Below are 14,386 nucleotides of genomic sequence, written 5' to 3'. Positions count from 1 at the left end.
GGTAGACACTGGAAAGACAAAAGATAACCAAGATGGTCCTGGGCGGCGAGCAAATGGAGTTTACAACAGAATGAAGGAAACAGGCCCCCACCAGGCAAAATGCACTGGGTGCTATAAAGATGCAAAGTGAATGCCACGGATTTTCTTCTCCCGGATTTCTTAGGATCGCCTTAAATTTAGCATATCTATAAAAGAAAACTTACCCCTGCTGCTCCTTCCTTACCCGTGGTCTGCCTCGCTGACGCCAGCAGGTCAACTGGGAGGAGTGGTTTTCACCTCCTGCCCCAGACACAGGCCTCCCTGCTCTCTCCACTCTCCTCCCCTCAGCACTGACCTGCCACCAACAGGGAACCTTACCACGCCCCCACCAAACACAGGTGAAGACTCCTGTCACCGGCCAGACCACCCCAGCCTGTCACACACCTGCCAAATACTCAGAGGGTCCCCGTTACCTGCAGAACAGAAAAAAGCCCCACCCTCAGCTCACCTCCCGGGTACCCACAGCATCACCTCCAAACCCCCCGACATCACGCTCAGTGCCCGCCTACCTGGACCAGCCTCTCTTCTCAACAGGTTGTCGGCCTTCATGCTGTTCACCTACATTCCTCTGCCTTCAAGACAGATCCAAACCCAAACAGCTGCCCAGGAGAAGTTTTTGTTGTGGATACAGAGCATCGGCGTTGTACAAACCCTAATGAATTGAATTAATGGAACCTAATGATTAACGATCAACAGCAACTAGTATTCACACCAAAAAAAAAAGCAACAAAACCCAAAAAAGTAGAACCTGCATCAGATCGAGCCTTTAGGTCTGACCACTGATTTGCAGGAAATCCACACAGGACAGACAGACACGCTGAATTACACCAAGAAGATGCAATCAGCGAAATCTAGTTGGTGGGGAAACGTGACAGCACACACAAGCCAGGTTCTTCAACCCACCAACAGTAAGCAGTTGGAAAGAAGAAGGCAAAAACTAGAGATTAAGAGAGTGGTTGTTTAGGGGAGACCAGCTCGGTGCTCTGTGACCACCTAGAGGGGTGGGATAGGGAGGGTGGGAGGGACACGCAACAGGGAGGGGATATGGGGATATATGTATGTGTATAGCTGATTCACTTTGTTATAAAGCAGAAACTAACACAACATTGTAAAGCAATTATACTCCAATAAAGATGCTAAAAAAAAAAAAAAAGAGTGGTTGTTTAGGTCTGGTGGGTGGGCAGGAATAAGGAGTCACAGCTAAGGGGTACAGCCTTTCTTTGCGGGGGGGGGACAAAAATGTCCAAAATTAGGTTGTGGGGATGGTTGCACAAGTCTGTGAAGGTACTAAAGCGCGCGGAGTTTTACACTTTAAATGGTGAATTGTGCGGTACGTGAGTTACATCTCAATAAAGCTCTTATTTTAAGACTATATTGAAGACTCACATCAGCCAATCACAGTGTGGGCCTTACCTGGATCCCGATTCAATCAGCTGTTAACAATCCATGACATGTGAGAAACGGAGCAGATCTGGACTAACTGTGTGGTCCAGGACACTGGTAACTAGGGTTTATGTGAGGGGGGAGGGGGAGGAAAAGACAGACATCCTTATCTCCCAGGGATACCCTCAGACATACTGTAAATTAAATGAGATGACTGGGGTCTGCATCAAGACAAGGAGCAGGGGGGACTTCCCTGGTGGTCCAGTGGGTAAGACCCCAAGCTCCCAATGCAGGGGGCCCAGGTTCGATCCCTGGTCGGGGAACTAGATCCCGCATGAACGCCGCAACTAAGAGTTCGCATGCCACAACTAAAGATCCCGCGTGCCGAAGATCCCATGTGCCTCGACTAAGACCTGGCGCAGCCAAAATAAGTAAATCAATATTAAAAAAAAAAAGACAAGCTGCAGGGACTTTCCTGGCGGTCCAGCAGTTAAGACTCCGAGCTTCCACTGCAGGGGGTGCAGGTCCGACCCCTAGTAGGGGAAAAAGATCCCTCATGCTGCTCAGTGCGGCCAAACATAAAAAAAGACAAGTGCAAGGGGCAGGCCTGCGACTGGGGCTCCTGAAGAAACAAGGCTGCCGGTGGCGACTGGCGGGGGCGGGACACAGGCTCTTCCCTCCGCTCGTGCTCTCCAGCTGCCCCCGGCTCAGCCCTCCATGCTAACCTCCTCCAGGCCGGCTCCCCGCCTCCACACGTCCACGGAGATCACTGTAAAAACCCTGCCGGCTGATGCCCTCCTCTGCCCAGTCCCTCCTGGGCCCAAAGTCCCGCCAAAGGCTCCAAGCTCAGCATGACCTCCCTCCCTCCCCTTCTTCCGGCCCAAGCGGCTCCAAGGTGCCTTCTCAATGCACCTGCACTGACCACCACGCAGCAGGGCCCCGATCCTGCTCACCTGGCTTCTCCATCACAGGTGCCCCAGGCACACTTTACAAGCACGTTACTTGCACACGACTTGCTTCGGTTCTCCATCTCCCCTCACATGTGCTCCGACTGTTCACCCCCGAAGGCTTTCCATGCCTCCAGATCAAGGTTAAGTTGTGATTACCAGTCTTGGCGCTGAGACGCCCTCCAAGTCTAACATGATGTTCTTGTAGTGAGGCACGTGTGTTCACACTGAACAAACCGCACACTTGTTAAAACAGCAGCACACAGCGGGAACAAAAGGTCCCCAGCGATGTCCCCCGCCCCCAGTCACCACGTGGAATCACAGGTAGAAAACTGTCTCCTGGTTCACCCAGCTGTGCCGGCTAATCACCTGGAGACAGAATCTGGTGCTCCCCGGCACCACTGCCACCACGTGGTCACGCCAGGCGGGTCCCCACTGCACAGCACAGCTGGGTCTGTTCTGAACGACTCTGCCAGGAACATGCGCTCCGAGCATCAAGGCCAACCTTTCACTTCCCTGGTACTGAGCCGTACAAGGCAGCTGTGGATACACAGCACCTGGTAGATGGTATTTATCAGGGATGTGGTCTGTGAAATGTTTCCGTATGCCTCACGGCTTACAAAGTGAAGACCCAGAGGTCAGCCAGGAGGGTCAAGGAGAGGAGCACGCGTCTGACGGAGAGAAGCCACTGTGTGCGGAGTAAACAGCAGGATAAAGTGACCGAGGGAGGGACACAGCAACCCACAGGCACTTCCTGGGGCCACGCACGAGGGAAGCGACAGCAACCTGCCCGCGCTCTGTCACCTGATCAGAGCGCCTCCACCGTCAGGTGTTCATCCTCTGTATGAGGTTCGGAGAGGCCGAGCGAGTGCCCAGCCACACAGTCAGGATTCAAGCGAGGTCGGCCTGACCTGGAGCCCGCGCTCTGGGCTTGCATCACAGCGAGAGGAGGTCTGCCGGCGAGTCACGGCGACACCTAGCTCCCGGGAGCTCCAGACTCTCTGACACCCCAGTTTTTGTCCAAAGTTATCTTTTTTATCGCTCTGCATCTCCTTCGCCTTCTCTCCACTTTTCACTTGTACTTCTCTGTTAGCTCCTTTGTTCCTACAAAAAACAAATGATGCCACCTCCTGCTACCCGTAAGGCCAGGAGAAGTCCTCGGTTTTCTCTCGTTCTGCTTAGCCCGCCGCATGGATGGGACTGTGCTCCACAAGAGTAGCGGCAAGGACTCTGAGAACACAAGTGCCGCGGGGACGGGAGCCTCGGTCACGGTCTCTGAGACTCAGACGCAGCACCAGCTACAGAGGACCCCAGTCACGCCAAACACCCGGCCACGGTCGCGTCTTGCATGAGCTCGGTTAAAGCAGGGGCCTGAGAAGCTGGTTGGTGAGCAAGTCCCCAGCGCAGGGGCCTCCCACCCTCCAGGCTCACAAACGAACGGCACAAAGCACGCCCACCTACCCCTGGGCCGCCGGAACGGGCCCGCCGGGTTCAAGCTGCTCCACCAGCATCAATGTGGCGTTGTAAGAAGCTACTCTCAATGGCTGTGTTATTTAACTTGGAGTCAAAGCTGATGAAACATCTCAAATGACTCAGACCTACGAACCTCGGCATTTTGACCTTTTATGTGCAACTCTCTAAGTACTACAGCTCAGAGCTGAGACACCCAGAAATAACGTGGAAAACCACAAAAACAGTGCCCCCTTGAGTGACTGCCCGGGAGGCAGGAGGGAGAGTCAAGATGGGCTTCAGCTGCAACGAGGCAGACTGAGGTCAGCAGCCACCCAGATTCCTGAGCTGGCTGGTTTCAGCCAGGCTCCAGTTCTGTTTGTTGGTTGCTATGGGTTCTTACAGATGGACACAGAACACTTTTCACTGAGAATTCACTCAAGTCCCCAGTAATAACCTTTAGAAGTCTCCTTCTGACCCAGTTCTAAGTGAAGTTGTAGACAAGTTGCATTCAAAGCAACCTGGAACCGTAACTACAGCCACTGAAAAGGAGTGGTCGTCATTCAACCAGACCTTCAAGCTTTCTCAGGAAGGGAACCGCAGGTAAACTACAGTTAACTCCTTACGGTGCATCGCAAGAGCCTCTTCAGAACACCCACACTCCCACCTAGAACCCCTCCCCTCCACCGGCGACCCCCCTCTCTCGGGGGCTGCCCTCCAAGGTGTGTTTCCGGCATGAGCTGCCCCCTGGGGCTGCACGAGGCTCGTTTTGGCTTCCTCTCCCCGCCCTCTCTCCCAACACCAATGGGTCTCAAGCTCCTCCTAAAAAGCAAGCACCTGGGACATTTGCAAAATGTAATTTCCTGGGTCTTCAGGGGCAGAGATGGGGAAAAGCCTTCAGGTGATTCTGCGACCAGCTGCGGGGGTGGGCGCCAGGCTGCATTCTCCCAGGGCCCCAGTTCCCACTCACTGAGCACCGGCTGTGGGCGGGCCCGTGAAGCCATGTCCCCCCGAGCCCAAGCCCCGGTCCTCCACCTCCAGCGCCCGCCTCAGCCTTCCAGAACCTCAAACTCCACGTGTCCACGTGCCACGCACGAGTCCCCTCCCCGGAGCCCGCTGGCCCTTCTGCTGGTCACAAAGCCAGACGCGACGGCACCTTCTTGTTCAAACATTCAACAAGCAGGGTCAGGAAGGCGAGGATGCGGCCAGCTCCCCACTCCCCCCTCACAGGCTCTTGCTCTGGGCGGGCCCCTGATTCCCCCCATGAGGAGGCAGGACCAGACCACTGTGCAGACTCGCACCCACCCTCGCCGGAGACGAAGGTCCAGCACATCTCATCTCATGCGCACAGCAACCCTGAGGCTGGTGCTGTCCCCCCCATTTTCGAAGTGCGAAAGCCGAGGCTTAGAAAAGATACACAACCGCCAAAGTCACGGAGCTGGTGAGGCGTGGTTTGGAGCCCAGACACTAGCGGATGCCGCTGCCAAGTGGCGTCTACCTGGTAAGTGCAGACGACGAGATGCAAAGCTAGGCCAGGGCCAGAGTGCCGGCCGCTGGCTGCTTATACCCACAGGGCACCCACCCCGCTACCCACGGCCATCCCAACCAGACGGGGTCCACTGTCTTAGGCCCTGACTGCCCACCTCTTCCGTCACACCTGCCCCCATGCTGCTCTGCCAAGGCCGCCTCTTCCACCTGCAGGGCTGCTGGAATTACCTTCCTAGGACCCGTGCGATCACATGACACTCCGCACGCCACCAAAGCAGATGGCGCCTTTCCTGGTGGGACGTGCCGCCTGCCCTACCACCTGCCCACCGGCCGCTGGGCGTTCACACCCTCTGTCCCCCGGGCCCACTACCTCCTTCCTCAGCTCCAGTCACATCAGAGGTCCACAGAGGAACAAATGCACCACGGGATGAAGACGCGGACACCTAAGGCGGCCAGGCCCAGACGAGGAACCTGAGGCCCAGGACGGGGACAGGGCTGGAGCCCACGACCAGGGCAGCCCCTGCCTGCCCACTGCTCCAGCCATGACCTTGAGGAGAGTGAGAGGAAGGCGAGGAAAGTGGGGTTTCAAGTTCTCAGCAGGCAGGGCTGGGCCGTCTCCCCCACCTGCAGTTCCACAGGAGGGGGACGCAGCGCACCCTTGCGGCACAAAGCAGCAGCCCTCTAAGACCGCGCCTGTGACCTTCAGGTTGTGTGAGGACTTTAGTAAGTGGCAAGCACTGGCGAGTCAGACGAGTCAGCGATGCTGAAGCCCTTTGTTTCTGAGCCTGTGTGCGAGGCTAAGACTTGGGGAGACGTCCACCCTGATTTGCCGCCGTCCGTGCACACCTGTCGTCCCAGGGAAGTCATTAAGAGTGCCCTGTTTTACTTGCACAAGTTCCCAGTTTAGAGGATAAACTGTGGCGTCGCCAAGGGTACAGCTCTGTCCAAAGATAAATTAGGAGGGCACAGCTGCCCGGGCACAAAGCGTGAGGAGGTTTCAGGGTTTTAAATTTTGAGGGAAAAAAATGCAGACAAAAAATTAGAATAGTAAATACTTAATGACCTCTTCACTGCCTAGAGTGAAAAAGGACAGGCCTGTAACCCCAGCACCAAACCCCAGCCCCCCGGGAGGCAAGGGCGCTGGCGGCGGAGGCGGCTAAGCTGGGGGTGAGGCCGCAAAGTCGAGAGAAATGACCGGGAGCAAACAGGACAGAAGGGCGCTGAGAGCCGTCTCCCGACCACACACTGGGGAAGGAGGGGTCCACCGAGTCAGACGAGGAGAGAAGCTGCACGAGAGGCACGAGCCCCAGGCACGTTTTCCGCATCACACCGTGGTCCTTCTGCTGACAGAGCCCCACGTAAAGAGTGGATTCCACTGCACTGAAAATTAAAGGTGCAAAGCGGCCTGTCCCAAAACAACGCTGAAGATTAAGTGCGTCTGAATTAAACTTACGAGCAACTGGGTCTCATCAGCCTTCCCCAAAGAAACACAGGGACCCTGAACAATTAAAGAAAACTGGGGGGAAAGATATACATCCTCCGAAGAAGAGATCTTAAGGATCTCATGGTCTTCACAAGTCAGCGGGTGGGGGGGGGGGGGCTAGCTGTAGAGTCGAGATTAAAGAGCCTCAAAGGCATAAAACCGAATTCACATGTGAACTTTTAATAAAATTCAGGATTCAAAACAACCGGGAAGTAAACACACTTCTGCGATAATGAGAAAAATTGATTATGGACTGTTAAGTGTGACAATAGCATTGAGTTTTAAATGTCCCCATCCTTCAGACATGGTACTTAAGTATTCAGGGTGAAACGACAGATCTGGAACTCACTCAAGAATATTTCCTCAAAGAAAAAGGAGAAAGGGGCAGATCTGAAGCAAATGTGGAAAATCTTGATAGTTGTTGAAGTTGGTGATGGATAAATAAATGGAAGCCGTATTATACCAGTCACTCTACTCATGTGTACTTTAAATTAATTCACAATAGAAACTATTTTAAAAGTCAAGTGATACATTCTGAGTGTTCACAAAACAAGAGGGCAGCAGACTACCCAGCCACGCCCTCCAGCCTGACGCAGCTTCACCCGGGCAAAGGGCCGGCTGCTATTTGGCAACAGTGCACTGTTATTGGAAGACCGGTCACATCTTCACTGAGATAACTGAGGGAGAAGAAGCGGGGTGCAGCAGGAGTTAAATGACACTAGAAACCACAGTGAAAGTTGGTCATTCTCAGAGTCATAATCCTTAGCTGTCGCTGAAGTTACTTTGTAGCAAAGCTGTGAGGAATTAACTCACAGGAGTCTGAGCACAGTGAAACCGACAGAAACAATCCCCTCGGGAGCATGCAATACTGAGACTCCATTTAAGGTCTTTAAGTGGTTAAAAAAAAAAAAAACTGCTTGATCATCTATGAAGGTTCAGGGTCACTGGGGAGTCCACGCATTCTAAACCACTAACTCTTTGGAATAGTTAAAAAACAAACAAACAAACAAAGAAATAGTAACATACCTAACTTTAGAGTCCAGATACCAATTCACATATGTAATAGCATTTGTAACGGGCATAACGCAGGCTTACTGTGGACTCTACTTTTTATATTAATTTACTTAGTAAGTCACTTAATAATTGTATTAAAATGGGAAGTAGCAAAACTATCTGTAATTTTTTCTACAATCCAGATCAAATGTCTTTTTATTATTCTAAGTTAGGAAATACATTAAAAAGAGTTTCATTGAAGAGACTCTATTCCAAAAATTCCTCTTAAAAATTAAAAGCCTTAGTGTGTAGAATAAAATTAAACAGCACCACAGCCTTATAATTACAGCACGCGTGCATAGCCTGAAATTTGGTTTCATTCCCATCCTGCCATTGGCTAAGAACTATCCTACAGACCCATTTATTTTTTCAACCAAAGCTGTCCGATTTCAGGGCAGGTTTATCTGTGAACCAAGAACAAGGGGCCCTCTCCCCACCAGGCCACAATGCAGAGGCCCACATCAGAGCATGATTTTTCCAAGAGCCGTTAAGGACCTGAAATGAGCCTGGAGATCCGGAGAACTAAAGCTTTTTTGAAAATGAAATAGACCAGAAAAGATCCCAGTGCAGAGCACACAGCACGGGCTAGCGGTGCTTCCTGAAGCTCGAGTTTCAATCACACCCGAACACGCGAGGACATGGGTCCAGTCTACATGTAACAGGTGTTTCTTACTGGGGGTCAAGGTCAAAAGGACTGAAAGCCACTTCTCTAAGGAGAATGTATGGAGAGTCAGCGGGGATCAGACAGACCGTCCTAATGCTCACTGGCCATATGACCCTCGCAAGGCTCTTAACCTCTCTGAGCCTCTGTTGTCCATCTTCAAAATGACCACCACCAACTTAGCAAGCTGTCCAATGGATTAGTTAACGTCAGACACAACACAAAGGTTTGACCTTCCTCAAGGTTCTTCGCTTTTTCTGGGCCTTCAACTTTTAAACTGAAAATGTGAAAAAATTGTAGAGCGTAGTGGCTCACACTTGCTGGGCCCCTCTACAGGGATCAGCGGGGAGATTCTCACTCACAGAGGTGAGGGCCGACCCTGCCATGTCACGGGTGGGCGCTGCCCATCCGGGGCTTCACGGAGCCAAGTCTGCTCCCAGGACCGTGACTACAGAGCCCCCGGCCCTTCCCCGCCAGGGCTGAGTCACCTTCCAGATTACGGTTAAAACCATTACGCCTAAAATCATTCTTCTATCAAACTGCTGAGGGCCCGTAAGGATTTAAAAGTTGGTCAGGCTCAGCCTTGGAGAACCTTTCTAACTAAGGGACATCAAAAAAAAGGATTCACAAGGCAGAGAACTGTTTGTGGACAGACACAGCAGTGGGGGGAAACGTCAAGGGACCCAAATGCATCAGGAGAGGCCGGAACAGGTCGGGCCAGGGCCCCATCAGCAGGAGGCCGGGGCGGGCTAGGGCCCCTGGGAGAAGGCAGCACTATGCCGAGCCGGCAGGGCCTGCAGCCCGCTGGAGCCTGGTGGACAAAGGGGACGGGATATGCCCTGTCCAAGTGGCAGGGCCAGCGGGAAATTTAGGAGCCACGTGCCTGGCGGGAGAAGGGAGAAAGCTTAACAACACTTAACCATTTTCTTGGCCCAGCAAGTTAATCGCCCTTCTACTCTGCATCAAAAAAAAAAAAAAAAAAAAAGTGTTACTGCTTTAAGTTTTTTAGAACTTTTCTAAAGAAAGAGAGGCTGACTAGTAAGAAGGGAGGCTAAGGAAATCAGCACATCTCCTTACCTTCCTCTAGTAAATTGCAAAAGGCAAATTAGTACTTGAATAAGGAGCCGGCGTGTCTGGAATGAAAATGAGACGCACGCAGTTTTAGTGTTTTAGGGTGCCGCTTCCTATCCCTCTCAGTCTACGGCCCTAACTACCAGCACGAACTGGCCAAAATTCGGCATTTCCAGACTTTCCTTCAGAGAAGGGGCCGCAGAAGTACTGGCAAAAAGAAAAACGAAACTGAGAGCGCTCCAGGCTCGCCGCGGCTCGGTCTGCGCCGAGCAGCCGCGCTCCTCCCCGTGCCGCCCGCGCCCCGAGCTCGGCGCCCCCGGCCCGGGCCTCAACGCCCTCGGGCGCTTAGAGCCCGGCCCGGGCCTCGGCCCCGCCAGCCCCGCCGGCCCCGCGCGGCGCAAGGGCCCAGGCGCCTGGCGCAGGAGGCCGGGCCAGGCGGGCGCCCGGGCCTCGGGCCTACACGCGGGCCGCCCGGCCCAGTCCCGGCTCCGGCCCGGTCCCAGCCCTCCGGACCGCGGCGGGAACGCGGCGCAGGGAGGGCCCAGGCCGCGCGGGGCGCCCCGACGACTCGGGCCCGAGGAGGCCAGGGCTGCGTGTCCGCCGCGGGGCCGAGGAAACGGCCGGCGGCCCCGACCCCCGGCCTCCCGGCCCGCCAGCCCCGGTCCCCCGGCGCCCGCCCGCTGCCCGCGCCGCGCCGCGCTCGCGCCCAGCCCGCCAACCGCCGCCGGCGCCGCGGGGAGGAGCGCGCGAGCGGCCGGGCCGGCGCCCCGAGCGCGAGGACTCACCGGGGCCGGCTCCCGAGTACATGGTGGTGCCGCCGAGGGGCTCCGGGGCCGAGGGGCGGCCGCGCGCGCGCCACGGGCCCCGACGCCGCGAGCCGCGAGGGAGCCGCCGGCCGCACGATCCGCCCCGGCGCGGCCGCCAAACAGGTTTACCCGACGCGGCCGGGGCGGCGGGCGGAGGCGGCGGGCGGGCTGGCGGGCGGGCGGGCGGGGGAGGGGCGAGGGAGAGCGGGCGGGGGAGGGGGAGGGCGGCCGGGAGGAGGGCGGGGGAGGAGGGAGAGGCCGGGGGAGGGGAGGCGGGGCGGGTCCGCGCGGCGGCGGCGGCGGCGGCGGCGGCGGCGGCGGGGGGGGGTGGGGGGGGCGGGCAGGGGATCCGGGGCGCGGGCGCGGGGCCGCGGGGGCCTGGGGGGCGGCCCTCGCAGCCACTCAGAAGAACGACGTCTCCTCCGACTGGGCGGAGCGGGCCGCGCGGCGCTGCCACCAGAGGCCGGGAAGAAAGAAAAGAAAACACACCCCTTGTTTCCCCGCCGCCGGCGGCGCTCGCGGGGAGCCCGTTCTGGCTGCTCGCGGGCCGGACCCTTCCCCACCCTTAGCCCCCGCCGGACCGGGTGAACTTGGGCACCGTGTTGACGTGGTGGTGTCGCGTCCTGGCGCCCCGGCATCTCCGCCAGGCTTTTTTAAGTTATTAACGAAACAGGAATGTCGCGAAGGTTCCTCCCGCCCCGGAGCTTGAACTTGAACGCGCCCCGGTCCTCGCTCACTACCACACCGCCACCTCCCGGCCGAGAACCCAGATAATCCATCTAAAGAACTTTAGTTTTTGGTCAATTTTAGCTGCTATCAGTGATCAGATCAAAATAACACGCCCCATTCCAGCCCTCGGGGCCTCCCCAGTTTCTTTACGTGGGGCCCTTATCCAACCCCCTCACGCTCCTCCGTGCCTCTCGGTATTTGCCCCACTTGTGCGGATACGTCTCCCTCCAGCCCAAATCCTCCTCCATGGATCAAGTCCCCTGGGATCCAGCTGTTTTCTGGAGCCTTTTCCAGGGAGGCCAGCCAGAGGCCAACTCCTTTCTCCCCTCATTGGTGGGCGATTAGCAACCAGAAGGTGAAATACAATCCCAAATTGCCCATTGTCTTTTAAACATATTTGCCATCTCATTCCTTCATCCTATAAGCAGGTATTATCTGCACACTGGGTGCCAGTAACTCTGTGTTCCTCCAGCCTAGGATGGTAGGAAGACGAAGGGGAGTCTTGCTTGCAAGCATCCAATAGGTTTATTTCTCGTCTCTGCAGGTCCTCAAGGACGTTCTTAAATAAATGCAGGAGGACCAGCCTGTCCTCCAGGGAGAAGCTGAAAAGGCCTTCGATCTTCACCAAGTCACTGATACGAACAGGAGTCGGTCTCATGGCATCAGCCTCAGAGACGCCCATCCATCCCTCTCCAGTCCTCTGCCCACCACCTCCACCCTCACCGAGGCCTGGACCACCTCTCCACCTTACACTCATGCTGTGGGAACACAAATCCGCACTTGACCCTAGGCAGCTACTCAGCCGTAATGTGTGTTTAGGAACCCAGGAAGTCCGGGTAAGAAGGCACACCAGGGTGGGACTGGGTACCACCCAGATGTCCATCAGTCTTCGAATAGGCGGTGAGAGCCACATATACTCATAAAGTGGAATCTAGCGATGAAAATGAACACCCTTCATCAAAGTACAACAACGTGGATGAAACTCTACAAGGTTGAGTGAAAGAAGCCAGAAGTCATACTGCATGAGTCCATGTATAAAATTTCTAAAACAGGCGAAATTGAACTGCATTTTTGAGGGAGGCATCATTTAGTGGTAAAAAGCTGAAGAGAAAAAAAGGTGGCTACCTAAGAGTCAGAATGGTGGGTGGGTACTGCTGGGTATAGGGGTGCTGTGACCACGGAGAGGCCTGGGGCTTCGGGGGTGCGAGCCTCCTGCCCATGACAGAGCTGTTCATTTTGCAAGTCTCTTAAGCTGCACATTTTTTAAAAATATACTTTTCTGTACCTTTGCTATATTTCACCATAAAGACATTTAAAAATCATAATCATAAATGTTATCCCTCTTATATTTAGGACCCTCCACGCCCGGGGGCTGCTCTGCATCCGCCTGGTCCCCTCCCTCACACAGCCACCGCACTATCTTCCGCCCCAAATCACTGAATCACTCGGAGGCCTCACGGCTCTGCTGTGTGCTCCTGTAATCTCGAGCCTCAGAAAGCACCCCGAAGGCGCTGTAATTGCCGCCTCCCTTCAGCTCGCCTTCTGCTTCTTTGATGCTCGCGTTGGGTAACTTTGTTGCAAGGGCTCCTTTGCAAGTCCGGCCAGATACTGTCTACCCAACGCTTCCTTGCGTCGCTTCTCTGCAGAGACAGCGCTGGCCTAAGCCCCGCCTCCCCGCCCTCCCTCACCAGGGATCCTCCTTCGCCCGCGTCTCCCAGGCGTCATGCCCCACCGCTAGTGTCGAGGAATCCCGCCCCCTTTCTGCGCGCCCCGCCTTGTCCCCCACGAGCTCCAGGCCACGTCCGTCTCCTCTCCCCTCCTCCCAACCCGCTCTTTCACCAGTGTCCCAAGCACTGCCAAGATTCGCCATCCACGGAAGCAAAGCCCAGGCCCCTCTGCCGTGTGCCTCTTCCCCAGGGAGTGAGTTCACTTAACCCACTCAATCCAGTCCATGCAGTTCTCTGGGAAATGCCTCTAGAACCTTCTCCAGCCCTTCACTGCTCTGCTTCTCCAGGCCTTCATCCAACACTTGGGTGTTGACCACATGGGGTGGGCTCCTGGGGCTTCTGGGGCCCAGTCCTTCTCTCGGATACAATTCATTGCTCTGTATTTGGATCCCATACAGGTCCCTCTGCTCTGCTAAGCCTGCAGGGCTGTAAGCACAGCCAGGGACCCCACAGGTTTGCATGTCAGGCACACCGGATCCAGAGCAGTAACCCTGCAGGAAAGGCAAAGGACACTCGGGAAAACACACAGCTCGCTGCTGTGGCCATCGGGCCCACAAAGCACTCAATGTTGGGGGCCCTTTGTCTCTTCAAGACTAAAATGTGGGCACTGAAATAAAACAGTTTCCAAAAACATCTTCTGCATGTGATAAACGAGGGGTTAGGAGGTCAAATAAGCTGGGAAGCATTGAGTTAAACAACACTAAACAGATTTTTTGGCTGAAGACCTTCTCAGAGCCTTTAACACAGTATTAACAGTTATGATTCCAGTGACTTCCCTGGCGGTCCAGTGGTTAGGACTCCGTGCTTCCACTGCAGGGGGCACAGGTTCCATCCCTGCGTGGGCAGCCAAAAAATTAAAAAAAAAAAAAAAAAAAAGAGTTGTGATTCTACAAAGAGGAAGGAGGGGAACAGACTGGATGTGTCCCAGCCCACTGGACCACAGAACCCTTTTATCACAGGGTACCTCCAGGTTCCGTGGAGCACACTTCGGGAAACACTGTGGTAGAGCTCTTCTATGATGCCTTCCAGCTCTAAGCTTCTAAGATTCTCTGAATAAAAATATTGGCTGTTTTCCTGAATTAAAAACTCAAGAGCATGGTTGTGAGTTGACAAAAGCCCATATGTTCCTGATACGTTCTCTCATATCAGGAACAAACGACACTCCTAAGCAATTTCTTCACACTGAACCCAACATTAAATGCAAACCACTTAGTTTGAATACATAAATAACTTTGTCATTTGTGTACCCAACAGAGGCTAAGTGGAGAATCCTGAATATGCAAGCAACCAGGGCCACCTCCTTGCACCACCCTGGAGGCGTTGACACCACTGTGCACAGAGGCTGTCATCCACTGGAACACGGAAGTGCAGGGGAGGGGGCATCTAATGTGTGTCCAGGAGACATAGTTTACTCTAGGGTGTGTTCCTTCCTCCGTATGATAAGGAAAGAATAGCCAAGATGCCACTGACACTGAAAAAGTAACTCAAAATGGATGAAGGATTTAAATGTAAACATAAAGCTATAAAACTTTAAAAATAATAGGAGAAAA

The 14,386-nt window shown here is 54.7% G+C and overlaps 1 protein-coding gene and 1 long non-coding RNA gene across 10 annotated transcripts in view; one reads left to right on the top strand and one right to left on the bottom strand.

The window, feature by feature from the left end:
• The window catches only part of AGO2 (argonaute RISC catalytic component 2), a 108,047-nt gene extending 97,483 nt beyond the window's left edge, over window positions 1–10,564 (bottom strand). For 3 of the 8 annotated variants that reach the window (XM_082364642.1, XM_082364644.1, XM_082364643.1), the window contains exon 1: window positions 549–1,503. In XM_082364642.1, the coding sequence (XP_082220768.1) occupies window positions 549–588 (40 nt within the window). In that variant the 5' untranslated portion in view covers window positions 589–1,503. Of the gene's footprint in view, window positions 1–548; window positions 1,504–2,375; window positions 3,465–10,359 lie in introns of those variants that run through there. The other 5 variants (XM_082364638.1, XM_082364639.1, XM_082364640.1 and 2 more) reach the window with 5 other exon arrangements.
• Window positions 10,380–14,386, top strand: LOC309615272. 2 transcript variants are annotated; one of them, XR_014236681.1, is made up of 2 exons: window positions 10,380–10,503; window positions 11,654–14,386. It is a non-coding gene; the product is annotated as an uncharacterized lncRNA (long non-coding RNA). The 2 variants fall into 2 exon arrangements; XR_014236682.1 differs by lacking the exon at window positions 10,380–10,503 and adding an exon at window positions 10,742–11,464.

This window comes from Balaenoptera borealis (assembly GCF_965194805.1).
Source record: "Balaenoptera borealis genome assembly, chromosome: 17".
Classification (NCBI taxonomy): Eukaryota; Metazoa; Chordata; class Mammalia; order Artiodactyla; family Balaenopteridae; genus Balaenoptera; species Balaenoptera borealis.
This window is presented reverse-complemented; position numbering and strand designations above follow the sequence as displayed.